The following is a 27,961-nucleotide window of genomic DNA, read 5'->3' as shown; positions in this document are numbered from 1 at the left end:
CATCTGGGAGGTGTTCACAAGTGCAGGGAGGCCACATGCAGCCTCCGCATGCCACAGAAGCCCTTTTGCACATGACTGGCAGGCACTTCTGGTTTGCTAGCACAAACCGGAAGTGCCTTCCACATGTCTGAGAGGCTTCTGAAGAGGCCAGGAGGCCACATGTGACCTCCAGAGGGCCAGAAATAGTCATCAGGTAAGTAATTAGGTGCTCTACATTCCCCCCCCCCCAGATTTCATTATCTGCAGAACAGATGCCCTGTGGATACTGAGGGCCCACTGTTTTTCAGAGAACAAATACATTACACCCACGATGCTACAACAATGAAGCTAAGCTCCTAAACTTACTTGTTTCTAATGCTCACCTGGAACTTTCCAACTTCTGAGCATAAGCAAAGGGTAGCTCCTCTATCCACCATCCATGATGGAGTGGTAAAGAGGACGATGCCCCTTTGAAATGGGATTTTTTTTATATCTTAAATTTAGCTATTCGCCAGCTAGAGATTTGGGCCAGCTGAAGCTTCTGGAACATGATCTCACCTCCTGAGGCTACTGTCAGGAAAAGAAAGGGCTAGTGTGGAAACAGTCTTTCTTAGCTTCAGCATTGTGATGCTTTCAACCATTGCCTGGGACAAACACAAGTATGTGCAGAGCCCTTCAGAAAGAGGGTGAGATCCTCTCCTCCCCTGAACAGTCCCCTGCGCAGAGCGTGTAGGAAAGGGAAGCCAAGGGGACCACGCAGGGCCAGATGGCTGCTTTCCTGGGCTCTGAAGCACTCCCATATCCTGCTGGGAGCTGAATATTGGCTTACTAACTAGAACTTGCTCAGGGTGTACTGATTTTGCAGTACAGGATCTCGAGCACTGGGCCACAAAGTCAGGCACTTGCTTATCTCCCTCTGCCTGTCTTTCCAAAGAAGGTCACGTTGCAGTTTGTGGCAAATCTGTTTCAGTTACAGGTCAATGATTTGCAATCCTTGGCTAAGATGAGGAAACCTGGCAGGCAGCTGCAAATTCATTTAATCACATGGTCTCATTTCTTCCCCAACTCATATGCAAAGAAGTTATTGTATATGTAGAAGACCTCCAGTTTGAATCCAAGACATCCCCAGGTAGATTTCAGGTAGCGGGGCTGAGAAAGTTAAGTGCAGAGAGACAATTCCTGGCAAGATGGCCCATGGGTCTGACTCTGGGCCAATTTCCATGACCGCTGGGGACTTTGTACCCATGCAAAAAACCCCTCCTGCATCAAGCTGTGTCCATGTTTTGGCTGCAGGACCTGCTGCGAAGCATCAGCTGGGTCCCTTGACCTTTGGAGCGTCCTTCTATCAGTCCATGTGCCACACGACACTCAGGCAGCAATCTCCCATTTCCTTCTGGTATATCTGGTTGAAGAGCTCACTCTGCTGCGGGGAGAAGTGGTTCCTCCAGTCTTCAGTGATACCTAAAAGCATAAGGATTTGGGATCTGACCAAGGTTCATCTTGCCCAGTACACTGTCTCCAACAGTGACCAGCCAGAGGCTGTAGCCCAGTGACAAAGCCACCCCTGATTTGAATGCAGAAGGGCCCCTGTTCGGTCCATGGCAGGGCAAAAGACCTCTCTGTCTAAAACCTTGGAGAGCCACTAACAGCTTCTATAAGACTGACTAGGTGGTCTAAATCAACATATGACCATTTCAGATGTTGAAGTCACCGAGCAAGGAACATGTGACCTAAGGTCTGGACAAGGGGCTCTGAACCATCCCGTGGCCACTTTTCTACCTTCAGCAATCTCCAGCACTGCAACTGGTTTCCCACCATTTGGAAACATGGCGGATTAAGTGCTTTTCCTGTGTGTAAATCCTGCTGTGTTCCATTCCCGCTAGTGGATGTTGCTCCCTCCTCTTTTCTCTTCTTCCCTTCCCCTCACCTGCAACAGCTTTTGTTCCCGGGTGCACACAGAAAGTGTGGCACAAACATTCCAAACTGAAGCCTCCACTCAGCCCTTGGCTTCAAGGCCTCCTGCTTCTTTCAGCATCAAAACAATGGTTGAAATAACTCTTCACTAGTCATAAGAATATAAGAAGAGCCCCACTGGATCAGGCCAAAAGCCCATCTAGTCCAGCTTCCTGTATCTCAATTGGCCCACCAAATGCTTCAGGGAACACACTAGACAACAGACACAGCCTGCGTCCTGGTGCCCTCCCCTGCATCTGGCAATCAGAGGCTTCAGTCCTATATGCACCTAGCTAGGAGCAAGTCCCAGTGAACCCAACAGGATTTACTTCCAAGTAGACATGCCTAGAATGCAGGGCTGCACGGTCAGGGGAGGCAGAGCCTCACCTATTCTACTCAAAGCCTCAGGGCCCCCCCCCATTGCAAGGGAGGAGGAACTTTGCTAAATTAGTACTGAGGCAGACAAGGGTTGAACCTCCCCAATGATCATGCAAGCACTCAGAAACTGGATGGAGCATGTGTGGAATCACCGGGAATCACATTGCACATGCAGTTTCTGAGTGATTGTGCAATTGCTGGGGAGGCTCAGCTCTCCTCTGCCTCAGCGCTTGTCTCTCTCTATAGAGAGACTTAGCTGTGGCAGCGAAAGTTCATCCTCCCCAGTAATTGTGCACGTGGAAGCTTGGTGACCCAGAAGTTTAGTGGCAATGTCATACTTCCGGGTCACCAAGCTCAGCACACAGTGCTTCCCCAGCCTTGGACTTCACTGAAAGTCACAGCTAGGATGGTGCTGTCAGACACCTGCACCTGAGCAGATAGTGCAGCTGTTCCATCCTTTAAAAAAAAAGTCAGATTTTCAGATGAAGCATGGGGGAAACACAGGAGATCAACATGCACTTTTTAGAAGTTTAGTGGTTGCCTTTCTATTTCAACAAAGAAATCACCAAAGCAGCCTACAATTTCAATTTTAAAAGTTTATTTAAGGCTAAATAACAGTCAAATAAAGCACCACAACCAAGAGAATAAACAAGCTGAATAAAAACATAACAAACAGAAACTAGCAAACAGCATGAATAAAAATAAATTTTTGTTTACTTTTCATTCATGATGTTTTCTGCTTTGTTTGTTACATTTTTAATAATGATGACAACAATTTGTTGGTGCTTCCAAAGAAGAAACTGAGGACCAAATCCTATCAAGTTTTCCAGTGCTGGTGCAGCTGTGCCAATGGGGCATGCACTGCATCCTGCGGTGGACAGGCAGTCACAGAGGCCACCTCAAGGTATGGGAATATTTATTCCCTTACGTTGGAACTGCACTTTACGGCTGCGCCAGCGCTGGAAAGTTGGATAGGATTGGGCCCTGAGCCAACAGTGGCCATCAGGAGGACCTGCCTGGTCTGGAAGTACCCCTGGTCTTCTCTGCACCTGCCATCAGCACGGTGTCCCAACAGGCAGCTGTAGCCTGCTCAGTGGTCTGCTGTGTTGCGGGAGCTGCCACTCTCCACCTTACCCTCCAACTCACCTTTCCGAAAGAAGCTGCCCTTGCTCAGATCTATGATCTCGGGAGAGAGTAGAGTGTGGTTCACCATGATATTCTTGCTCATGGAAGTAAAGCTGCAATGCTGGCAGACGGATGCGATTTGGTCTGGCTGCAGAGGGCAACCCAGGAAGGCACTCAGGCGCTCCACACAGCGCTGCAGGTCCTGCGGTCAGAGAAGAGGATGAGCGGGCTGAGCAAAGGCTAAGTGATGCACTTGCCTGTCACTGACCCCCCTCCCCCCCGGGAGGCTGCTTAAAATCAGATGTCACACTTCATAGGCATCTTAGATCTCCAATTTATACCAGACAAAACCAGGAAGGAGCACAATTAGCTCACAAGAAATGAATGAAGAAAAGTGCACTGCTAAGAATGAGGATTCAAGCCATTCATCAATGTCTGCAAAGGCTCCCCCTGAGGCTGCAACCTACAGAGGCTTGCAACAGCATCCAGGGCCCCTAAACATCTGCACATGGCCCCAGGTTATGTGGATGGGACACACCTCTACAGCAAGAGACCTCATCCTGTGTGATCTTGTGGGACGCACTTTATAAAACTGTCATGCACAGCTTTTTCCCCTGAAGGAAGGGGGGTGCATTTTTGGGCCTGAGATAAGCATCACTCTGATGAGGCAGAACAAGAAATGCAAGAAGAAGAGGAGCCCAAGCACTCACTCAGACTACCTGCTCAACTGCATTTTAGGGACAGCACTGCAAGCCCACATTCCAGGGTAAGAGCAAATGTTCCAGCCTGTGGAGAGCAAGCAGTGCAGAACTGTCCTGCCTTTTTCAAAGGGTAGACTGTGTGCTCCAGCCCAAAAGAGGGGGAGAGCTCAGCAGATCTGCAAGGAGAGCTGAAACAGGCACATCAAAGTACAGAGAACGTTCAACTTATGCTCATATATTCTGCTATTTGTAATTTACATAAAGCTAGAGGAATAATGAAATTTGAAGCCATTGTACAACCACGGTACTTCTGCATTTCTCTGGAGAAAACTGTTCAAGACAGCAGCTTGGGTACAGACAACGTGTTGGTTCACCCTTAATTTGAGATAAGTTTTAAGCAGTTTTAGACCAGGAGGTTCAATTATGTGCATTTTCCCAAGTTCCTGTAGCTCAATTAGCTGTTCCAAAGAGGTGCCTTTCCCCCATTTTGACTTTGTTAGATTTTTGATATGTTGATCAGGATATCTTAGATCAGGGTACTATAAGGGTACAGGGTATCTTAGATAAGGGTACTAAAAAACTCCCAGATAGCCTTTTTGTTGCAGTTTGTTTGAAGTAAAACAGTGCAATGGGGCTGCTCAGACTATGTTTTTTTTTTTCCTTTCTGCAGCAGGATGAGACTTGTCATCTGCTGACTTTTCCCCCCACTGATTTTGCTGCCTTATTTTCTGATGGCTCGCCGGGTTGTTTAAATGGTAGCAAAAGCTAGTATTCTGGTTGTATTTAGTTTTTGTAATTGGTGCTTTTGATTTGTTCTGAATACTTTGTTAGTCACCTCAAATTTTGGCAGTTGGATATACATTTTAAAAATAAGCTAAAAATAAACTGCAGGCAGTCTTGCACCTCGGATGCCCACAGATCACACTCTAACTCTCCATCTAGGCTCTGAGCTCTGCCAGGAAACTGAAGGGAAGATGAATCTTTCCCTCTGTCTCATTCACTCTGGTCTACGTTTTCCTCCTTCCTCCTTCCACTCCTGTCCACTCAAGCTCCTGGGCCCCACAGAAGAAGCAACACAACACCACAGCCTCCACACTAGGCAAGGGAGGGGTGAGTGGGTACTCTCCTTCCACTGCTGCTTCTTCCACCAGCACTCATCCACTGTCATGAGCCTTGGGCCAGCACAGTCTGACTGAATTTTCCACCAAGCAGCCCACCTCTGTGCTGCCTGCACAGACCTGCTGTCCTGTTCCTTAAGGCCAAAATTCCAAGCCTCCATCCCAGAGCAGGACATCTATAAAAGGATACAGTTGCTAAACAAGTCTTGTACCTGTGTGTGGGTGAGCTCACTCACCTGGTGAAGCTCCTCGTAGGTGATGAAAAAGAGGCCCAGTTTTTCCTGGCAGCCAAGCCAGCCTTTGATGTGCTGGAACCAGGAGCCGAAGTGCACTGAGCAGAGTGGAGGAGAAGAGATGGGTCACAGGCCCTGACACACTGGGAGAACTGGAGTTGTCCCCTTTCCCTCCCAGTCATTCCAGACAGACAGACAGCCAGCTCCCCCAGGTTTCTGGGTTATATAGGGAAGGGCCCTCACCAACCCCAGCTCTTTGCTAAGTTTTCAGTCCATCCATGGGTGGCTCCCATGACTTATCCAGGTCAAACATTAACATATTTCTTTTTTTTTTTTACCAGTAATAAAAGCTTTTACTGGATTGTTTTTTCCAGTAAACAATTTCCTTTCTAGTGCTGGAGGGTCTCATTTGACAGAGGAGAAAAAGTCTAACTTCTATTATAGGAAAACATCAGGCCTATGACTCATGTCCCAAGAGAGGTGACTCCCCCATTTCTTGTGACCCCAGGAAGGCAGAGTTCCTGCGCCTTCACAAAATCAGCTGTTCATCAGGCAGATATTCAGTAGGTGCAGCCTACCCGTCACTACCAGGGAAAACTGTAGCTGTTGAATTTCTGCTACATTAAAATATGTTTAATAACTAAGAGATGAAGCAAGTTAGCCCTCTTGATTACCCAGGCCTCTGCTTTTCCGGAACAAACTTATGGAACTTCTAATTACTTTAACTAGCTTAAATGGCTCAAAGTCTCTGCAAGCAGTGTTGAACTTGGCATAATTAGGGGTGGAAAACTTGACCTCAACAGTGGTGTGGGCATTGCTGGAAAGGCATGCCTACAATTACACTGAGGAAAGGAATCGGGGGGAGGGGGGCGTGGCGGCTGCATCCACGCTGGCACAGCTAGAAACTCATCAAAGCAAACTTTTTGGATGTGCCTCCCAGAATTCCAGTTGCATAGTGCAGACGCTAATCCCTTCCCTATTGAGTTACATATTGGTTTGGCATTTAGTATTTTAAAGTGTTGAAAAGTGGAGAACAGGCTTTCCAAAGATGTGGGTTTTTGGGGTGGGTGGAGGAGAAAATTAAGAACAAAAATGGAGCTTTTTGCAGGAATCAAAAGTAAAACATTTGACTTAAGTCCCCATAATCTGAAAAACAGGGGCTTGGAATTCATATAAAAAGATACAGAGGATTGGTCAAGATTGCTGAAGTGGCTGCTTACTTTTAGGTAAAACAAACCACATACATCCTGTTTAGTTGAGACAAATACCTAGCATTTCAAGTCACCTAATTGGCGACAATGTTGCCATTTCCCCATTGTGAACTGATCACTATGTTTTTATATTTTCTTACATTCCTGTTTTTCCACCGCTGAACATTATAGTTCTGTTGCTTTTAGTTATTGTGATTCTCTCCTGTTTTACTACACATATTGTATTTTACATAATTTTATTGTAATACGAATTCCTTCCTGTATAAAAAGGACTAGCAGGGTCGTATGTTTCTGATCTACATGAACCCACTACAACTGCCCAAAATTGTTTATTATTTTTTTGTTGAATCGCTTGATGCAGCTTGTTCCATTGAGTTAAAACAAACTTTTTCTTTTTCTCTGTCAATAAAAGTTGTTTTTTGAGAATGGAGTATTTAACTAAACAATTGGAGTCATTGTACTTTCTAAAATCTAAGTAAGAAGCCCTGATACACACCTTAAGATCCCTACATTCACTGTCAAACCAATCCTTTTGTCCCTCAGCTACTTCAGCTACAGCTACTGTAGCCTTCACTCTGTTCCTTTCCGAGTTTGGTGAGGATCTTGTAAAAATGTTATTGGTTTAACAACAAAACTGAATGTCTTAGCGTAACAGACACTTGCTGCTGTAGACACATCTTCTCCTTCAAAAATAAAGGCTGCCTGCCTAGTGGCAAGATCTTCCATGTACCACCTCCACCATCACCCTATAACCTACTATATAAAGCAAACCAGTGTTTCATGGGCGAAGGGTGGGAATGCACTCTGTCCTTGCAGGACAGAATGGCCTCTATGGCACGAGCAAAGGAGCCAGGTCCCTGCTCACTAACAAAGAATAATTCATCACCTTTGACACCAAGTTTCTCAGGAAGAGAGGAAAGCCCTGACAGCTAAACTAGATTCCCATCAGCCTGTATCATGCATGCTGCAGAGAAACCTGAAGGGCCTCACTCACCTGTGCCATCCAAGAAGTGCTGGAGAAAGTCACTGAAGGAGCCGGGATCAGGCAAGAAATTGGCTATTTTGTGGAAGTGGTAGAAAGACACGGCAACATCTTTGGGGTTCCTGGCCACATAGATCACCTGTGGGAACAAAGCAATTGACAGCAGGGACCCAGCGGGGCTTCTCCAGGCCTCTCCTGTCACTGTTCTACAGAGCACAGCCCAGACAGACAGAGCACACCCTCACTGCCACCCTCCACCCCATAAGAGCCTTGCTGCCTCTGAACAACGGGGCTCCATCTTCTCCAGCATTCCAAGTCTCACAGTGTCTAGCTTGATGCACCTAGCAAGCCCAAAGGATCCTGCCTCATACCTCAGCCATGTCCATACAGGCTGTAAGCAGCCCTCCAAGGTGCCAGGCAGGAATTTTTCCCTCCTGGGGCTGAACCCAGGGTCTGCTGAACCCAGGCACCACCACCTTCCCCCTTAAAACCTGAAGGCAGCAGCCATCTTCCACAGCATCCAGAAGCACCACTGCTCAGAATCAGAGTGCCTGGGATCATGGCCAGCTCCTGTGGATTTCAGTCTTCAGAGGCCACTGGTGCTACCAGTGGGTCCTAGCTGCACCAACCTTGGGCTTACATGTCCTCAAAGCAGCTGCCAGCACTTGCTGGGGCATGTGAGTGGTGAGTAAGCGGGGTCTGTTAGTCTCCTGGGGAAGCTCCTTGAAGTAGACATGCTCCAGCCAGGGGTTCCGGGTCCAGTTGGGGATGGTCTTGACGAGTGCAGGGTCTCCTGCACTGTAGATCAAGGTCAAGATCTCCTGCACCCATGTGGTTCCTGTGGGGGGGGGGAGGGAGAGAAAAGTGTTGCTGTGGTACAGGCCTCCAAAATACATACAGAATCGATGTATAGAACTAGGGACATTTAAACTACATCACCTATACCATAAATCCACTACATTCATTTATTCAGAGGAGTTCATTTGAAGAACAGGAAGATGAAGACATTGTTAGTCTTTCCTAATTACAAATTATGATTACTAAGCATATTTGCAGTATACAGGTGGGCCCTCTTCATACATGGATTTGGAGCCCTCAGATTTTACTCACTGATCCCGTGGTAGAGGGCCTCATCTCATCTCTTGGACACAATAGTAGGTATTCTCTGTCATGTCTGGGAGGTTCGTTTGTTTACATGAAAACCAGAAAGGCCTTTCTGACACTTCTGGTGACCTCAGAACACCTCTGGACACAACTGGAAAACACCTCCAGTCACATTCAGAGGTCCTATTGGACCCACGGGTTCACTCATCTATAGGTTTTGGTATTCAAAATGGGTACAGGAACAGATTCCCCCATGGATACTGAGGTCCTGTTTTCAACCCCCCTCAAAAAGTTCATAAAACAATTTACAGAGAATAGCAAATAACTAAACAAGCCTCTGACCCAAACAGGCTCACAATCCAAAAAAAGGAAAAGAAACACCAGCAATCAGTCCCTGGAGGTAATTGGAGACAATGGAAAATGAGGGTCCTGTTGACACCAGGTCAGTGGCTCTTCCAGTGTGACAGGCAGATGTTAAGCAAAAGGCAAAAGCTACAGGATCAGCCCAAGCAGGTCTTTTCATCCCAGCAGCCTGTGACTGGCCAGATGCCTCTGGGGAGTCTGCAGGCAGGGCATGAAGGCAAAGCTCTGCCCCACTGCTGGTCCCCAGCAACTGGTGCTCAGAAGCTGACTGCACCTGGGCATGGAAATCCCACCTGGTGTTCATGGCTCAGGGCTGGGGACAAGTGCCTTCACTTCTCCCCAATCTAAGGCTGCCATTCTAACCACATTTTCCTGAGAGTAAGCTCCACTGAAAAAATCAGGGTTCTGAGTAGACCTGGTTTAGATTGTGCCCTAATCCTGTGGCAAGAACTGCATGGATAAATCTTTTCTTTTGCTTGCCTTGTCTTCTCCCTTCAGTTCTATAGGATCATCCAACCTGGCTCAAGCATTGTGAGAGAGGAAGAAAACTCTTCTCTGTCCACTTGCTCCACACCAGGCATCATTGGATGTCTCAGGGCTCAATCCTATCCCACTTTCCAGCACTGGTGCAGCCACAATGCTGCCCTAAGGTAAGGAAACAAACATTCCCTTATCCTGAGGAGGCCTCTGTGACTGCCTCCCCACCACAGGAGGCATTGGCATGGTTGCACCAGCGCTGAAAAATGGGATAGGATTGGGCCCTCAGTTGCCTTCTCCCTTGGACACCTCTTTTTAAGCTAAAACACCCCCAGTGTTTTGTGCCTTGGCCTTTGCTCACAGGGAAAGGGCTGCAACTCTCTGCTCATTCAGAAGGCCCTTTCCTGCATCTTTTATCATTCTGTGATGTGCTTTGTGAGGAGGTAAGGCCAGAATTCACAACATTGCAAATGTGGCTGCAATGTGGATGTGCCTGAAGACGTTAAAATATCAGCAGTTTTATTTTCAGTCCTTCTCCTATTTACAGATGTGTAACTGGAAAAGTGAGTAGCAACTTGGTCAAAAATAAAACAGTTGCAGGATGTATCACTCATTCCTCAAAGTGTGCTCCAGTCCATGCTGCATCATGTGGTGTGGGGCTGATTATGATGTCACGTTTCCCAGTTCAGATGTGGGCGTGCGGGAGACTGGAAAGAACTACTGCAGAGGGGAGTGCATCACTCCGCAAAGCCAGACACAGGAAATGTGTGCAGGTCATGGAACCTTTTCATGAGCCTGTGGAGGCAGAAGTGATCCTGGGCCCAGCACCGAACACCACACAATGCCTTACAAGTGAAAGCCAGAAGTGTTGTGGATTTCCTCTGCCACATCTGCTCTTTCACCTGACATCACCTTCCTCCTTCCTTACTCCCCAAAGCATACTGCATTTGCATATCTATGGGACTGCCCCATAAAAGTGGAACAGAGTTCTCCAGACCTCCAAGCAGGGAGATGTGCAGCAAGTGTTCTAATAGGAGGGTATGGACAGGGAGGTGACATTTGCACCTGCAGAAATCTCTGCTTCACCCGGCTGAGGCTTCCTGGGTCTCTGGTCACCCTTGGGGAATAACGGAGGGGCCACGTGGCTTCCAGGAGGCAGGAGATTATGGTTTGCTGAAAAGGGGGAAACTGCGCATCTGTGGTCTTAACTGTACAGGTTCCTAGCAAGGCTCTTAACGCAGACCTGCAGCAGGTTCTCCTTGGTCCACAGAAGAGCGGGTAGGAGGAGTCTGGAACCTAAGCAGTACTTAGGGCAGGGCCTCTGGGAGGAATTTTGTCAAGGGGTACAAAGTTTCTTTTTCTTTACTCCCTCCCTCCTCGCTCCTAGGCCCTGACTTAGGGAGACAGTACACTGTTAGTTCACGGTGCCTCGGGGTACCAATCAATGAACACTGGTGTGATGACAGGGACAGGCCAGGCATGTACACCCAGGTCAACCCATGAATCCCCAGTGCTGGTGGCAATGAAGGCATAGGACCAGCCCAGGGACTGCTGCACAGAGCACCCCTTCCACAAATGGGAGTGGTGCTCAGAGGAGGCTGGCCTCTGCACTGCAAGGTGTCAGGGGAGAGGGGCAGCTGCTGCTGGGGTTGAGTGCAGGGCTCTGCCTGAGGGCTTCCAGCAACCCTGCTCCAGAATTGCAGTAGGAAGCTCCAGAGATGTCTCTGCCCTCCTCCAAAATCTTCAGAGTCTCTGCTGAGGTTTCCGCCCTGCCTCGCCCAATGCCAGCTCTTTCAGCCAGGTGTTTGCCTGAGCTGCTTGCCAGCTGCAAAGACAGGCAGAGCTGAGCCGCTAGACCAAGGGGTGGGGGGAGGCTGCTGGCTGCGACCCCCATCAGGGCAACACCCTGGATTACTGAATGCCAGGCAGCACCAGGAGGGCTGGGCAGCCCCTTCCTCCCTGCTTAGGCCCGGGCCGTGCATGGGGAGGGGTTTCCTCCCGAGAGCCCAAGATGCTGCCCCAGTGGCAGGACCTCCTCCGCTGCTGCTGCTGCTGCTTCGGCATGGATGTCCCCGGCACCTGTCCCCGGGGTGCGCACCGCGCACTGCCCGCCGCCTGCCCACAATCCCGGCGCACTTTGCCAGCTCTCTGGGAAACGACGGTTGAAGGGGCGCCTCCTGGACCCAGCCAGGGGCTGCATTTCGGAAGAGAGCGCAGCACTGAGCGCCTGCCTGGCGGCGCCCCCGTCCTCTCCACCAAGAAGGGGAGGAATGGGCGGCATCCCCGCGGGCGAAAACTTGGCGGCAGTGGCGTAGCTAGAGGGGGCAGAGCACCGAGTTCTGCAGGGAGCCTGGCCGGCGTGCAAGCGGCCCCTCCCCCGCCTCCACCTCCGTGTTGCTCCCCCCACCCGGAACGGCTCCGGAGGGAGGGGCCGCTTGCACTGCAAAACTTAGCGCTCTGCTCTGCGGCGCCTCCCGTCGGCGCGCTCCGGGCCCAGGCTAGAGACTGGCCAGCGGGCTGCAGGCGCCAGCGAGCGCAAGAGCTTGGGCGAGATGACAACCCGGCGCCCCCTCGAGGATGCAAGGCTTCCACACCTACCTGGGAGTAAGCCCCGTTGACTAGAATGGGACTTACTTCTGAGTAGACGTGCCTAGGCTTGGGCCCCACTCCCCTCTCCGCCTCCAAGAAGCCCCTTCGCCGCGGAGGGAAGGGGCTGACGCTTACCTGACTTGGGGTAGGTGACGAGGAGCACGTCCGACGGGCGGAACTGGAAGGCGCCGGCCAGGGCCAGGGACTCCTGCGTGTGCAGGTGGCCCGGCAGGCGGACGCCGGCGAAGGTCTCCGTCACCTCCAGCCTCGCCATGTGGTCGGGCGAGCGGGCTGATGGCCCGGGGGGCGCGGGCCTGCTCCCTACCTCCTTGGGAGCAGCCCTCCGCCCCGGGAGGGGAGGAGCCGGCAGGAGAGGACTGGGCGGCCCCTGCTTCCGAGGTCGCTCGCCTGTGCCCCAGCGGCTGTGGCTGCTGGCACGTGTCGACCACTGCACTGGGCGCCCCTGAAATGAAGGGGTGTAGCAGGGTTGCGTCTCTCCCTGCAAGCTGATCTTCAGCCGTCCCCCAGCCCTTTCTTGGCGAGGTTGTGCTGAGTGACAAGCAGGCTTCCCGCACATCTTCAAACCCTGGAGCTCTGTGGGCAGGGCTCATGAGAGGGGGGGCAAGTTGCACCCGGGCCCAGGGTCAGAAATGGAGCCCAGGACCCAAAGGAGGGAGCCCAGAAATTTCCTGGGATCTTACATTTTCTTATCTCACCTGGATTCACTGCCCACATGCGATGTTGGGGACACTACTGTGGGTACGATAGCGGCTGCTGCCACAAGCCGTATGCACCAAGCCAAGGAATGCATACATGACACTCATCAACACAGTGTCAAATCTGGGAGGAAACCAGCCTGGGACAGGAGCTCTTTGGCTTGTGGATCTGCTAACCAGGGAGGAGTGTCTGGGAGCTCAGGGACACAGCTGCAGGGCTACAGCTGCTGCAGAAGTCAGTTTTGGTGCACACAGGACACTTTCCATTCTAGTGGGAGCCTAAATAAGATGTTCATTTTCTGCAATGGTTTCCTATATTTAAAAGATTTTAGAGAAACTTCGGAGTGTGTTTAATTTTTGATATTACTGTATCTAGCTGCTGACACCATGCAGGCAGGTAGACCTGGGCTCTGCCTCAGAAATTCTAGTAGACCTGGACTCCAAAGACAATTCTGGCTATAGCCACCTTCCACTCCATCCTTTAGGAAGGGACGCAAAAGAAACTTTATACCCCCTGATAAAATTCCTAGGAGGCCCTGTTTTAGGGTCAGACGCCAAGTCCACAGAGTCCAGAAGCCTCTTTCCCACAGTGGCCAGTTAAAATTCCCCTTTGAAGCCTGAGAAAGCAGGACCTCTGGGCTGTGCCTACTGGCATGTGGTATTTGGGGTAGACTTCCTCTGGGACCTCTGGCAGGGGCCTTTCACCTGGAGTTATGGATCCTGCTGGAGCCTGAGGTGCCAGTCCTATCCAACTTTCTAGCACCAGTGCAGCCACAAGGTAAGGGTCTCTGTGACTGCCTCCCCACCACAGGATGCAGTGCACACCTCATTGGCATAGCTGCACTGGCACTGGAAAATTGGATATGATTGGGCCCTGAGACATTCTTACTGCCAAGCATGGGCTATGCCACTGAAGGATGGGTCCTCTTTTCATGTAGTCCGCTCTGCACCCAGTAGCTAGGATATCCCCCTTGAGTGCAAGTGAACTTAAGTGGAGAAGGTAGCTCGATTTTATTATTATTATTATTATTATTATTATTATTAACAGTATTTATATACCGCTTTTCAACTAAAAGTTCACAAAGCGGTTTACAGAGAAAAATCAAATAACTAAATGGCTCCCTGTCCCAAGGGCTCACAATCTAAAAAAAATGCAAATGAATACCAGCAGACAGTCACTAGAACAGACAGTGCTGGGGTGAGGTGGGCCAGTTACTCTCCCCCTGCTAAAAAAAGGAGCACCCACTTGAAAAAGTGCCTCTTACCCAATTAGCAGGGGTAAATTAGCAGGATTTTCTTTTCCTTTTCTCCCCCCTCCCAGTTTTGTTTTCAGCTACTTATAATTTTGCTTGCTTTATTGTATTGTTCTTAGTTATTATGATCATGAGCTACCTGGAGTCAACTTTGAGAAGATGCAAGACAATTTTTTAGAACTAACTACATACAATTGCTGTATTTTAAATGAATTTCTTAGGATAAAAAACTTAAAGAGCTCAGGTTGGATCAAACAGAGGGTTATACATTTAAAAACAGACAAGCAGAACTGCTCTGTATAATATTCCCCTCCCAGTTTTCACACATAGAGCTGTGGACTGCATGCATGACACTCCTTAATACAATGTCACATCTGATTCACACACACAGATGCATATGTACCCCAGTGTATTCACACACACCCCACATGTCCATGCCAGCACAACTAGCAAATCATTAATTCTTTTTTGGCTTTTTTCAAGGGGCTTTAGAGGTGTGCAAATGACTACTTTGTAACAGTGCAAAAGGGGCCAAAAGCTGATCTGGGGGAGGAGTTGAGAGTGTTCTCAGAAGCCCAAAACATTCAAGAAAGGAAACTACACACCACACAAAGGCAGACAGGAGTTTTCCTGGCCACTAAGGGCTTTTCACAGACAAACCATTTTGCACTGTCAGAACAAGCAGACTTGCTAATCCAGCCAGAGAGAGGCAACTTTGTGTAGGAGGCCCTTTCCAAGGTGGGTCCCAAAGGGCGAGGTGCACAAGCACAGTGCTCTTCCAAGTTCTTGGTCTTGTGGCATGAACTGTCAGGTGCTGTTGCCTCTGTGGAAAGATGCTTGCATCTGTCAGTTGGCTCACACAGGGTGGACCTGTGGATGAACAACAGGACAGCAGGTGGTGGAGCCAGGACCCAGCACTTGTGCCAGATCCTGACCCCATTCCTGAGCAGCCCAGAACAGCTCTGGACTGCTTGGATCTGCACCACCTCTTTAAATGGTGCACATCTGAGTACACCCTTTGGGGCTCCTGCTTCTCTCCCTGGATAAGGGGAAGCATTTTCCCTTGCCCCAGGCCAAGCTGCTTTTAGCCCCAAACTCCTGCTGAATGTGGGGCAGCCCAACTGGCCTCCCCATTCCAGCACAAGTTAAGATTGCACTGTTAGCTGTGTAAGGCCAACCAAGAGGGGTACCAGAGAAAGTGAGCAGCCATTGCTGAAAACCCAACTTCAGAGATCTCAAAAGTTCTTACCCAACCTGAAGTTGCAACTCAAATTTCTCAGGGGGTGGGGGCTTCCCCTGGTGGAATTCTAACCATCTAAGTAACTTGGTGCCAAACTGAGGAAGGAAAGAGACTCTTCAGAGGCAACAAGAGTTTCAGAGACCTGTTTTTTATTGGAAAAACTGACAGCAGGAAAAGAAAGATCCTCTGGGAGTGATCTCTTGCCTTCAGGTTATTATGGCTTTTAATAGCTCACAGGCTTAAACAGATCATAAAGCAAGCATTCATCATTCTTCAACACAAATTACAAAAGCTTCTATTATCTCATAGAATGGAACATCTTGGAACAAATGAGGTAAACAAGGAAGCATACTCTCATAGTCCTACTGAAAATGAGTTTTGTGTGTGCATTCCAACCCACACTGTTCTAGAGGAGGTTTGACATTTCAGGCAGAGAGAGATAGGGAGGGGTGTGCACTTGGTTGGGGAGGAAGGAGAAGGAAAGACAGAGGCAGGTCAGAGGTCATTCTGGGGAGTGGGATGCTTGCATGCTGTTTGGTGTTTTGAGGGCAAGCAATATTTTGGGAAAAACAACTAGTAAGTCAGTGCTCTGCCAGATTCCCAGGCCAAGCTCCACCTGGAGAATTACACCCACTTTTAGCTAATTAGCTCCCCTTCTTTCCTCAAAAATGACCCTGGTTCTGCCCTGTAGTACTGCTGGACCCCACCACCGGGGTAGCTCACCTGTTTAACCTACAGAGGTCCTCCTTCCTGCCAGCAGCCTCCCACCACTACAGCAGCCCCTTGGTCCTCAGCAGGTCTTGGACACAGCAGCCAAACACCAGTCTTAGTGTCTCCAGTAGTTTCTGCTCCAGCAGCTTTCAAAGTCCATTTCTCCCATCCCTCAAGCTTTCCTCCTTCCACTACCCACACCAAACTCTCCCTTCATCAGGTGCTTTTATGCCTGAGGGCTTCATTGCCTTCAAGTGGCTGCAGCTGTACAGCAGGCTCCCTGGAAGCCCAGGCCTTACCCTTAAAGGGGCCACCCACTGCTACCACATCTACCTCCTCATCAGATCTTCTGCAATTCCAATACAGTCAGCCAGTGCAAAATGATGCACACAGAGGCCAAAAATCTCAGCTTCACGTATTCCCTGATGGTGCCTAAGCTGTCACTAACAAACCAGGAAGGAGACTGTGGTGGAGACCTCAATGAAAACATCCACCCTGTCTGTAGCAGTGGTGAAATAAAGGCAAACTCCACACTATGGGTCATTAGGAAAGGGATCTAGAACGAGTCTGCCAACATTGTCATGCCCCTGTAAAAATCCATGGTGTGGCCACATCTGTATGGTGCTGTTTGCCAAACCTCAGTTAAGACATTTCAGAGTTGTAAGAGTTCAAAAGGAAGCAACCCAGGTGATCAGATGGATGATAAAGCACTTTATCAACAGGTCAGATTATCATATTGGGAGCTTTTTAACTTGGGAAAAAGGGTTTGAGACTTAAGATGATGCAAGGTGAGGAGAGAGACTTTTTCTCCCTCTCTCACAAGTGCCAGGCTGGGCTGTTCCATGAAATTGACCAGTGGGAGATGTGAGATGGAGGGAAGGATGCACTTCTTCATGCAGCACATGGCTGACCTTTGGAATTCATTCATCATGGGGCATTGGCCACTTGCTTGGATGGCTCAAATTAGGGATTAGGCAAAGTCATAGAGGAGAAGCTGCTGGCCACAATTGCTGTGCACTGCCTCCAGGGTCAGAGGCAACTGCTCTGCTCTGTGCACTGCCTCCAGGGTCAGAGGTAGTTGCAATTGTAAGGTGCAATGATGAGTGAGAGGAAGACCTTAATAGCCTACTTGTGGGCTCCTCAGAGGCAACAGGTGGGCCACTGTGGGAAAGAGGGTCCTGAACTAGACAGGCTGCTTGGGGCCTGACCTTGTAGGGTTCTTCTTATGTTCCATTCTCAAATTGTTGCCACTTGGATATCTCAAAGCCAATCAGAGCAAATGGCAATGATGAAATAAATTCCAATCTGACAAAGCTTTCAGCAGAAATCTCCCTCCACTCCTAACAAGGTTGTTCACTTTGTCTCTATTGCATCAGACCTCAGAAACCTGGGAAGCAGGATCAACATGCCTCAGGGTGCAGGCCAGCTCTCCAGGAATGAGGGGTAGGGAAACCATGTTGGTTAGGGGTTGAAGTCATTTCTGAGTATCCCTTGTCAGTGCTGGGCCCTAGCTGTGCTGCTTATGGGTGCCTTTGTTACCTCCAGCAAGGATGTGTCTCTCTCCTCCCCAAGAACAAAGTTGCACCAGTCACACTGAATCCAGCTGGCTTAGATTGTACTGTGGCTCCTCCCAAACGGTTATTTATTGACTTTGGGGTGATATATACCTGCTTGTCTTTTTCTGGTACAGGGATCTAAAAACAAACAAACAAGCAAACAGTTGCTCTTCCTACTTAAGGAAGTTTCCTTTGAATTCTACTTTTGCATGGGAGTCGATGGCAGGACAGGCTTGCAGGACACAAAGACATCTCTGAGAAGGAAGCTGAGCGTGTAGCCCCAACCAAGCTGGGATGCTGCAGTCCACCTGTTTGCTCCTCTTCTGTCTTTTACTGTGCTCAGCAGATCAGTACCAGGAGGATGCACTGAGGATCATGAGCACAACACCCGTAATTGATGGGTAAGGTTACTGCATCCTTCCTATGTCCTCTGCCTGCTATGGGGTGGTGAGGAGGAGGTTAGAGAATGCTACTGTCGGGCATCAGGTGTTACTACCCCTAGATGTGAAAGCCATAAGTAGGGCATCTTTGGGCACTATTTGAAGTTTTCCCTGGCTGCATACAGCTTCAGTGCTGTGGTCCAAGAAGCACCTGTCCCATGACTGGCTGCATGCATGACTATGCAGCTGGGAGGAAGCCAAGATAGGGCATGGCTGTCATGCACATTCAAGGAGATCTCACAGAGCCAGCCCAAGACCTCCTGATACCTGAGGCACCTGCTCCCCACTGCCTCAGAAGTGCACCAACCCATCACCTCTGCTCCTACTCCCCCACTTCAGAAGTAGGATGGACTGAAGGAGACAGTGTGAGAAAGAAGGGAGGTGTGGTTTGAGCAGTTCCAGTGCTCTAGCCCACCACTCTCTCCGCACTTCCGCTCTATTCCTCTTCTTTCAAATTCAAAAAATGAGAGGTCAAGAAGCAGTGGGGCAGGCAGAAGTGACCAGTCCATCACCTGAGGCAACTGTCTCAGCTGGCCTCATGGCTGTGGATCAGGCATTGTAGAGTTCTCCAGAGAATAATTGTCGAACTAGAAAAGCAGCTGAATGGGAGGTACAGAAGACTCCTGGACTGGGCAGGGTGCTCCAGAAAGGAGCATTCCCTGGCGTTCTATGGCCCGGAGTTCTCCTGGCACAATCTGGGGTCTTGGCAGTGCCCAGGCAAGAGATGCTCCACCTATTCCTTTTTGCTGGGACAATTTCTGACTTCTGGTCATTGTTTCCAGTCCAGTAATCTCTCTGTTTTTGGCTTTGGGGGAAGATCAATTAAAAATGTGTTAAGAGTAAGTTGAGAGCCTTCAGATCTCAACAAATAGAATGAGCCGGGCTGGCCCAATACCTTCCAAATGTGTGACAGGGTGCCAAATGCTGCCCTTCTTCCCTGGTGATGTGCCAACCTCAGCTCCTCCTGCTATCTGAATCAGAAGAGGGGGGCAGGGCAGAAGAGGGGTGGGCTAGTGTGTCCTTGGCATTTCCTCTTCCACTCCATCACGCTCTTCCTTTTTGGAGCGAGAGGAGGAACAGTGGTGGTGAATGACCAGACTAAGGTGGGTACCCTACTGCCAATCTGCTGTTTGAGGCACACACCTCAGTTTGCGTTCTTGATGAGCAGCCACCACAAAAAGTGCACACAGGTTCCAGAAGGGTGCAAGCAACCGATTAAACACCCCAGAAAGGAGAGGGCTGTGGGTACCCTATTTCTTCTGGTGGAAGGACAATGGCATTCTCTGACCCCCCAAAATACCCACAGCAGGCCCTTCCCTCAGCAATCCTGATCAAGCCGTGAGTGCCACTGAATTGCAGGGCAGGAATGAGGCTAATTGTTATGAAAGAGGGGGGACACGTCTAGTGACCACCTGCTGATCCAGGGCAGTGATGCTTAGTGCCAAGCACTCACTCCCCCTCAAGAACTGGAGGGAAAATGATGCCCCTCAAAAACTGGAGGGAAAATGAAGCCCCTCAGAATTGGAGGGAAAATCCTCCACAATGAAATGCAGATGTTAACTATTTCGTCACAGGGGAGACGAACAAGATTGTGAGGTAAAAGTTCAATTAGCAAGTCTAAGAGCAAGAAATCAGGCCAGGAAACCGCAAGGGCAGTGAAAGCAAACAGAGCATTGTAAGTGACAGAGCAGAGTGGGGACCAGCACTATGCAAAGACTTTACAAGGTGACAAGTAATGAGAGTTTTCACTAGACTTTATGCCTCATTGTATGTTTTATGCCTCATAAAAGCACAGCAGAGTGGTGGGTCAGGATCCAAGCCCTGTCCCTATGAAAAGCAGCTTCTGCACCTGTGAACATCAGAAAAGCACCTTTAAACATCAGAAAAACACCTCCATCTACTTCCCTCCTGAGGAATACAGGAGATTAGAATGTCATTAGGTGTAGCTTTTGATGCTCTCTACATACCATTTACCCCAGTGGGAAAAAATAATGATATGGAAGGATGCCCTCCAAACAATTCTTCTTGGCCCCTTGTCAGAACCAGGTGGGTCTTTTTATTTATCCTCCAGCTGTTTTGCAATCTGAAGAGTGTATTTACTGACAGAGAAAGTGCTCTGCTTTTCCCTGCAGCAAGGTGATAGGTCTGTGTTTAATCAATGGCTTTTGAAAAGCCACAAGGAAGGAGGAAGATGAAGACTGAGGGCCCAATCCTATCCAATTTTTCAGTGCTGGTGCTGCTGTGCCAATGGGGTATGCACTGCTTCCTGTGATGAGGAGGCAGTCACAGAGGCCTCCTCAAGGCATGGGAAGATTTGTTCCCTAACCCAGGGCTGCATTGAGGTTGCACTGGTATTGGAAAGTTGGATAGGATTGGGCCCTGAAATGCTAAGATTCTAAAACAGGGGATTCACTTGACCCAGTAAAGGTCATGAGAACTGACCCCTCCTGCAGGAGTGCCAGGGAGATCTGAGCAACAGGGCTGTAATGGAGAGCCTTTTCCTTCTGAGAGGAAGATCTGCCCTCAGATAACCTGATCTGATCATATCTGTCTACCTGAAGGTTTCCCCCCACCTTCACTCCAAGGCCTCAAGATGGCTTCCAGTAACAAGACTTTAAATGCACTGAAATACACAAGACAACCATGGCGGCCTTGTGGCTGTTGCTCCCGGTTTCTGTTTCATGCCTAGGAGTCTCTGGCTTCCTCTCAGAATGCAACAGACCAAAGGTCGGGCCCCTATTCTTTATCCCTCCCCCATGTTATCCTCCTTTCTCCATGTTATCCTCACAACACCCCTGTGAGGGATTGCAACCCTTCACAACTGCTGCACCCCCTGCGCCGTGGGTACAGCCGTTCCTCTCACAGGCTTCTCTCCTCTCCTGCTCTAGGCACAATGATTTACCCTTTAAGCTGCTGTGGAAATTCAGCAACCAGCTGTCTTTGGATGCGGCGAACCTGAAAACTCTGGAGGGCACACAGACAAACATCCCCAAGCTCCGCGACGGACATGTGGGAGCACAGGTAGGGACAAGGCAGGCAAGATGGAGGATACACACAGGCAGGTTGGGAAGAAGAAAGTAAGTTTCTGTGGAGAGTGGTGCTTGGTGGAGACATTTTCCCAGCTTCCGAACCTCATAGGTTCTTCTTCAGGCAGACAGAAAATAAGATGAAGCTGCTAATGTCCAGCATTAACAGCTGTGCAAACTGCTTTGATGCTGCTTCTGTTTCTGTGGCTGTCTTGCTGCTTTCAAGACCATTTGAGTTATTCTTATATTTTGTACTGTTCCTAAATGCTGGTGTAAGCCTTCCTGAGAGTTTACAGCAAAAAGTCAGGAATTCAATGAAATTACAGGATGAATTCCAGCTGCTGCATGTGCTATGAGCCGCATTCTGTGGGTGGGTGAGGGGAGCTCAGTTTCACAGCATGCCCCCAAACTTCACACAAGCTGGTTGCCTGACTTATTGGCAGAGCCCTACACAGAGCCCTTCTTCTTCCTCTTGCACTTTTGGCATGTTTGTGAGTGTTCTCTGCTTATGGAGCATGTGCCCAGAGTGCAGAGAACAGGCACTGTTGATCATTCCAGAATCTCCTTTTGTTTTCCTCTCACCTCTCGCAGTTCTGGGCAGCTTTCTTGCCTTGCCAGACCCAGAACAAAGATGCTGTCAAGCGGACTTTGGAGCAGATAGACGTCATCCATCGCATGTGTCTCCGCTACCCAGATGACTTCGAGTGTGTCTATGACAGTGAAGGTGAGAAGATGGGATTGGCATTGATGAGAAAGCCATTCCTGGGCAGGCGTTGAAGTCCCTGATCCAGAAGCGCCTCGGTCCAGGGCAAGCATCTGTTCCATCAGCCTGAAGTGCAGCCAAACCACCAAAACAATACCCAAAGCAGGGGAGGATCGTATAAGCTCTAGAGTCCTTCTTACTCAGTCAAATGCAAGCTGCCATTCATAGCAGGATGGGATGGGCAATCTCTGCCGCTGCCAGTGATTCAGTGATGCCAGTGACAGGAAAAGCAGTACCTTCCAGAATGCTCCCTCCTACTCTAAAGGTCTAAGACAAAGCCTTGTTAAGTACAACAGCCGGTACCAGGGTCAGAGCTAGTTTTCCCAGGTCTGAGAACCTTCACCTCTCCCTTCACCCCTCCTCTTTGTCACACTTGCTTGACCCCGGAGTGACAGAAAGTGTTTCCCCTGCAGGTATCCGGAAGGCCTTTCAGGCTGGCCGAATCGCCAGCCTGATTGGCGTGGAGGGCGGGCACTCCATCGACAGCAGCCTGGGAGTCCTGCGCACCTTCTACCAGCTGGGGGTGCGCTATATGACCCTCACCCACAGCTGCAACACTCCCTGGTAAGGGCAGGGGAGTGGGATGTGTGCCAAGTACCAACAGAGCAGGGGCCTGGAGTCTGCATTCAGTATCATCCCCAGAATGAGAAGTGAGCACCTCCAGGCATGTGCAAAGTTCAGTTTCCTTGCTAGTGAACAGCCACATGTATGCTCATATACCCAGAAGTTCTGAGCTAGAAAAGGCAAGTTCAAAGCAAGTTTGAGGCCCAGCTAATCTTACTTCAAAAATTTGATACTACATTGAAGTGTAGCAACAAACACATGGTGGCTAGAACCGGAGGAAGGTGGGTTTGGAGGGGTGCCCAGGAGCCTATCAACATGCTATACAGCCAAAGCCCCTCCTCAAGCAGTGGGAAGGCAACTGGGTCTGCCACTCCTACACCTATCTCATCTGACTTGTACTTCTTTTGACAGGGCAGATAATTGGCTGGTGGACACCACAAAAGAGCAGCCTGTTCACAATGGCCTCTCTGAATTTGGGAAGGTGAGAGTGGAGTCCCTGTGGAACATGGGAGGGCAGGTCACCTTCCAAATTCGGGGCACCAGCAAGCATGCTCAGACAAGAGAACATCATTAGAATATGCCTAGAATAATCCTTGCTCATTTGGGGGTCATTTGGACATACTTTGATGCTGAGAAAGAGGGAACTTTTGTGTGAGTGTGCAAAGACCCTTTCATTTAGGCCCCTTTCCCCTCCATAGCCTGATTAAATAAGAATAACTTACTGGAAAATGTTGCTTACTGTGATTAATTTATTATATGCAATTATTAATCAAAAAGAGATTAATAAGAGGCGGAGTCCCCAATTCCTTGCTAAAAGAGTCTCATTTGAGAACTAATGCCCCAAATCTTAAAAGTGGGGCCAAGACCATAGATGAAATAGCCCCTTTGGTTCCTACATTAGGGATTAGCTGGGGTGGGGTTGCATGCAAAATATCCCAAGTTCAATCCCTAGTCGCATCTGCCATTACAAATGGGTCTTGTGGAACAGATGCTGGGAAGGATGGTTCTGTTTGCCAGAAGCTCTGTAGATCCACCCCCAGCCCATTCCCAGTTCCAGGCTGGAGGGACTCACAGTTGGACTCAGTATAAACTGCTCTATATGCCTATGGAAAGATAATGTGTTCAGTGACGGAGCCACGCATGCTCTTACAGAAGATCCCAGGTTCAACTCCACTCTCACAGGTGAGGCAAACCTGGATGGGACAGATTCCTTGGAGAGCCCCTCCCAGTCAAATTGGCCAGTAACAACTGGGGTAGATGGGCAAACAGTCTGACATTGTGTAAGAGCCGGTGCCTGTATTCAACTCCCCCACCTCTCTCCCCTGCAGCAAGTGGTTAAGGAGATGAACCGCCTGGGCATGCTTGTTGACTTGGCTCATGTCTCCGTGGCAACCATGAATGATGCTCTGAGTGTCTCCAGGGCACCTGTGATCTTCAGCCACTCCTCTGCCTACGAGATCTGCCAGCACCGGCGCAATGTGCCCGATGACGTGCTCCTCAGAGTGGTGAGAGAGCCCATGGTTCTGCAAACTTGTGCCAGGGATGCAGTGGGGGAGGGATGGCTGATAAGGGGGAGCAGATGTCAGAAGCAATCAGCTCCAGCTGTCAGCTTGTTGTACCAACCTGGCCACTTTTCAACTGGCTCTCTGCAATCTCCTTCATTGTTCCCAGCCTGGCAGGCAAGATAATAGGCTATTTTGCATTTGCCTATGTGCAAATGATCATGTTGTTTGTTCACTGAAAATATTTATATCCTACCTCAAAATCACACGAGGGTTCTCAAAGTGACTACATGCAGGTGAGCAGTGGCCAGAGGCTTCTTTCTCTAGAACAGTGGTTCTCAACCAGTGGTACTCATGAAGTCTGGCGACACACACATGGAGTCTGTGTGTCATGGGACACACAGACTCCTGCTGCCTGGCAGTTAGACCAGCAACACAATGCGACAAGCAACAGTAGGAGGCTTGGCAGGTGGAGCTCCAGTGTGCACTTTTTGTGAGCTCGGAAAAGCTGTCCTGTTTTTTGGCCCTAAGCCTCTTACCAGTGTTTGTCACATGGCATCATCCACCTATTGGAAGTACCAGCAGAAGTAATTGGCAATGACATCATCACCAATTACTTCTGGTGATACTTCCAGTAGGTAGATGATGCAAAGTGGTACAATGGGATAAATGTTGAGAAATGCTGCTCTGGAAGTTTTGGTGATGCAACTTCGATGGTTGGATGAACCTGAATCAGTGTGGGGAGCTTTTGATCCATCTAGACCAGTATGTGTGAAGTGGATCTATGTCCAGACAGCAGAGCTTGCACACCACTGCAGGCCTAACCAAGAAAAGGGAGGTTGAGAAATTGAGATGGGCATAGAAAGGAAGATGGGAGAGCCTGGGTTGGGTAACAGGAAAGAAAGTACTTCCTTTCTCTGAAGTAGCCCTTGTGCCTCTCTCCATAGAAAGAGACTGGCAGCCTTGTGATGGTGAACTTTCATAATGATTTTGTGTCCTGTAGCAAAGAGGCCACCCTTGCACAGGTAGCAGGTGAGTCAGGGACAGCAGGGGGCATGTGGGAAGGTGAGAAGCAAGGGGTCAAAGGACATGAAAGGCTGCTTCACCCTGCTGCCCTTCTTCCTGCTCACAGATCACATGGACCATGTGAAGCGCATCGCTGGCTCCAAGGCTGTGGGATTTGGAGGAGACTATGATGGTGTTCCCAGGTACCGAATAAAGGCACAGAGGGCACTGGGTTTCATCTATGTCAAAGAGAGGTTTTTTTAATCCTACTGGGCAGGTCTGGACCCAGCCAGTCTGAAGGTCTCACTCTAGTCAAAACCAGACCACTGGAGGTATTCAAGCCTTATTCTTGTAGTGAACACTACTGCTTGGAGATTGTAGGGGGCTTCCTAGAACAATGGAATTTCGTGAGGGACTAGCATGTGGGCAGCAGTCCTGGCACATTCATTGCATGCATATATAGCCCTATCAAAATGGGTTACAAGACGTATCCTACAAATCAAGTGGCTCCCAGTGGTGTCTCCTTGTGGGCTCCTGAAGCTCAGGTGGGACATGGGTACATCTGCTCAAGATGCAGGAACAAGGGGGGGGTCTCCCATTTGCTGCTGAGCTGCCCCTCCCAGCTGGTGTGCTGTCTTGAGAACTGAAGGGGGCTTCCTTTCCCACTAGAACACCTTAGAGTAGGGAAATCAGGCTCTCAGCCCCCAGATGCACTTTTGCTCTTGTCCAGATTCCCAGTGGGCTTGGAAGATGTCTCCAAATATCCAGATCTGGTTGCAGAGCTACTGAGGAGGGGATGGACAGAGGAGGAAGTGAGAGACGCCCTTGCAGAGAACCTGCTTCGGGTTTTCCAGAGGGTGGAAGAGGTGAGATACTCTGGCTACAGAGGGAGGCTGGGTGGGACAGGGCATGATGGAGATCTCTCAGTTGCTTCAGCAATGCCTGAGGGCCCTGCTTTTCCACATTTAGCTGGGAGCAGAATTAAAACAGAGGTTCCACACAGCACTTAATGCCACTAACAGCAATTCCCTCCCTCAAGGTCAACATGCTCCTATCAACTCATAAATAAGCCCTGTACAACAAAGGGCCCTGCCAGCTTCCATTCAGCTTGTCCTGTGGGAAGCGAGTCTCTGTTTACTGTTGATCCTGGCTGGAAGGATTAGTGATGAACTGGCCTTTGAAGAGTCTCCTTGAACTGCCCCAATATCAGTTTATTTCCGGGGGGGGGGGGGGGGGGCTTGTTTAAGCATTAGTTGTTCTTAACTCTCTATAGAAAAATACTGCCATTTTGCCATTTAAAAAATGAAAAGAAAAAAAGAATGCAAGGAAGCCAATATTTAGCCTTTCCATTTTGCAGCAGGAGCCAGAAGGTTACACTGGGGAGGCAGTTAAGGGATAGGATCCATCCTTAGTCCCCCCAGCCATGATCAGCAGGAAGCAAAAACAGGAAGCCACTGCAATGCATAGCAGCCCTGAGAAGCCACAAAAGCACTTTTCCTGTCTGTACAGGGTGCATTGATGCTGCAATTGTGTTTTATATACACGCACACACCACTTGCTATAAATCAGTTCTGAAGAAACACAGCAGCACAACTCAGGATCTACTGGAATACAGAAGGCTGAGAACATCACCCGGATACCCTGTCAAATGCCTGGCAGGATGGCATTCTAGGGCAGGGGTCTCCAAACCCCGGCCCGGGTGCCAGATGCGGCCCGCAGCAAGCCTCTTTCCGGCTTGTGGCCAACCTCTTGTCCCCTGAAAGCCTCTGGCCCCTCAACTGTACATGACCAAGCTGTGCTCTGGTTGTGTCTGGAGGGTGTTCTGAGGGCCAGAGAGGTTGAATGAATGAGCCAATTCATTCATTTATTCACTCATCTAAGTTCCATCCCTAATTTATTTATTTAAATTTTAAATTTAAACTTTTTTCCCCCGGCCCTCCACACCACACCAGATATTTGATGCGGCCCTCTGGCCAAAATGTTTGGAGACCCCTGTTCCAGGGAAAGGAAGCTTGGAGACCACCCTTACTCATCAATGGTAATGGCTCTCTCTCTCTCTCACACACACACACACTCACTGCCTTCCATACTCTGCACTGATGCCCCACAGCACATGATGCAACCTGGGTATGCCCCTCTTTTGGGCCCTCCCCACAGTCCTGTCTGCAACTCAGTTCACTTGATTTTAATCAGCCCTTCTCCTTCTCTAGGAGCGGGACAAGATGTCTGCGGAAGGTGCAGCACCCGACGATGTGCTCATCGCAGACAATCTGCTGGAAGGGGAATGCCGAAGCCGCCGCTAAGGGTACCCTGACAGTGGGGATCACCCCAGATTCCTGCCAGCTGCCCTTGCCCTCTTCTTGTTGTGCTGCATCTGTATAATTCCCCCCCCCCCGGCTTGGCGAGCTCTTAGAATTCTTTGGAACTCTTTGAACTGGAGATGTGGATTTTGCCCTTGCTGCACCCCTAACAGCACTGTCCCACCTTTGCCAAACCGTCCACAGAAGCATAGACAGGAGCGTGTTTCTAGCTCCTCTTCCCTGTCCAGCAGCCTCGCCCCAGAACAGCCTCTTCTCTGGTTATGAAGACTAAGAGCCAGGAGGTGCAGCCCCATCTCCCTCAAGGGCCAGGTCACTCTGCTGGACCCCATCTGCTCCCACAGCCCTGCAGGGGCATGCAACTCCCAGCCGGCTGCAACTCTTCTGCTGCAAACACCTCCACCACCTCTGTGCTCCCCCACACCCAGAGGTGACAGTGCAAATGTCTTGCTGGTTTCAACCAGCTGCTTCCCTCTTCCAGATTCCTCTTTAGCAAACCTGCCCCCTGAGCCACTCCAGTGCCCTGCTGCTTGCCACTCCTCCTTGCTCTGTTCCTCCTCCTGCCCCCTTCATGCGATAATTCTGTCATGCATTCTGCATTCCTAAATAAACACCTGTGCTGGACCTGGCCCACTCCCAGCTCTGAATAAAGAA

The 27,961-nt window shown here is 49.6% G+C and overlaps 2 protein-coding genes across 2 annotated transcripts; one reads left to right on the top strand and one right to left on the bottom strand.

Annotated features, from left to right (window-relative positions):
• Positions 1 to 998: 998 nt before the first annotated feature.
• LOC136659988 (sulfotransferase 2B1-like) lies at positions 999 to 12,618 on the bottom strand. Its single transcript, XM_066636913.1, has 6 exons — positions 12,349 to 12,618; positions 8,310 to 8,518; positions 7,693 to 7,819; positions 5,491 to 5,585; positions 3,457 to 3,637; positions 999 to 1,440 (listed from the first exon to the last, which is right to left on the bottom strand). The coding sequence occupies exons 1-6, from the start codon at positions 12,485 to 12,487 to the stop codon at positions 1,325 to 1,327; spliced, it is 867 nt and encodes a 288-aa protein (XP_066493010.1). The 5' UTR covers positions 12,488 to 12,618; the 3' UTR covers positions 999 to 1,324.
• On the top strand, positions 12,150 to 27,961 carry LOC136659987 (dipeptidase 1-like). Its single transcript, XM_066636912.1, has 11 exons — positions 12,150 to 12,358; positions 17,824 to 18,090; positions 21,018 to 21,150; positions 21,747 to 21,879; positions 22,332 to 22,482; positions 22,894 to 22,963; positions 23,811 to 23,987; positions 24,932 to 25,016; positions 25,117 to 25,192; positions 25,720 to 25,855; positions 27,200 to 27,961. The coding sequence occupies exons 2-11, from the start codon at positions 17,984 to 17,986 to the stop codon at positions 27,290 to 27,292; spliced, it is 1,161 nt and encodes a 386-aa protein (XP_066493009.1). The 5' UTR covers positions 12,150 to 12,358; positions 17,824 to 17,983; the 3' UTR covers positions 27,293 to 27,961.

This window comes from Tiliqua scincoides, chromosome 9, assembly GCF_035046505.1.
Source record: "Tiliqua scincoides isolate rTilSci1 chromosome 9, rTilSci1.hap2, whole genome shotgun sequence".
In the NCBI taxonomy this organism is placed as follows: Eukaryota; Metazoa; Chordata; class Lepidosauria; order Squamata; family Scincidae; genus Tiliqua; species Tiliqua scincoides.
Note: the sequence above shows the minus strand (reverse complement) of the source record. Positions and strands in the feature narration are given on the sequence as shown.

Coding starts and splice junctions, on each gene's coding strand:
- LOC136659988 (XM_066636913.1), bottom strand. CDS start 12,487: ATGGCGAGGCTGGAGGTGACGGAGACCTTCGCCGGCGTCCGCCTGCCG. Junction 8,519..12,348: donor CGTCACCTACCCCAAGTCAG/GTAAGCGTCAGC, acceptor CCCCCCCCACAG/GAACCACATGGGTGCAGGAG. Junction 1,441..3,456: donor GGGCAGCTTCTTTCGGAAAG/GTGAGTTGGAGG, acceptor TTATGCTTTTAG/GTATCACTGAAGACTGGAGG.
- LOC136659987 (XM_066636912.1), top strand. CDS start 17,984: ATGCTGCAGTCCACCTGTTTGCTCCTCTTCTGTCTTTTACTGTGCTCA. Junction 23,988..24,931: donor ATGACGTGCTCCTCAGAGTG/GTGAGAGAGCCC, acceptor CTCTCTCCATAG/AAAGAGACTGGCAGCCTTGT. Junction 25,017..25,116: donor CACCCTTGCACAGGTAGCAG/GTGAGTCAGGGA, acceptor TCCTGCTCACAG/ATCACATGGACCATGTGAAG.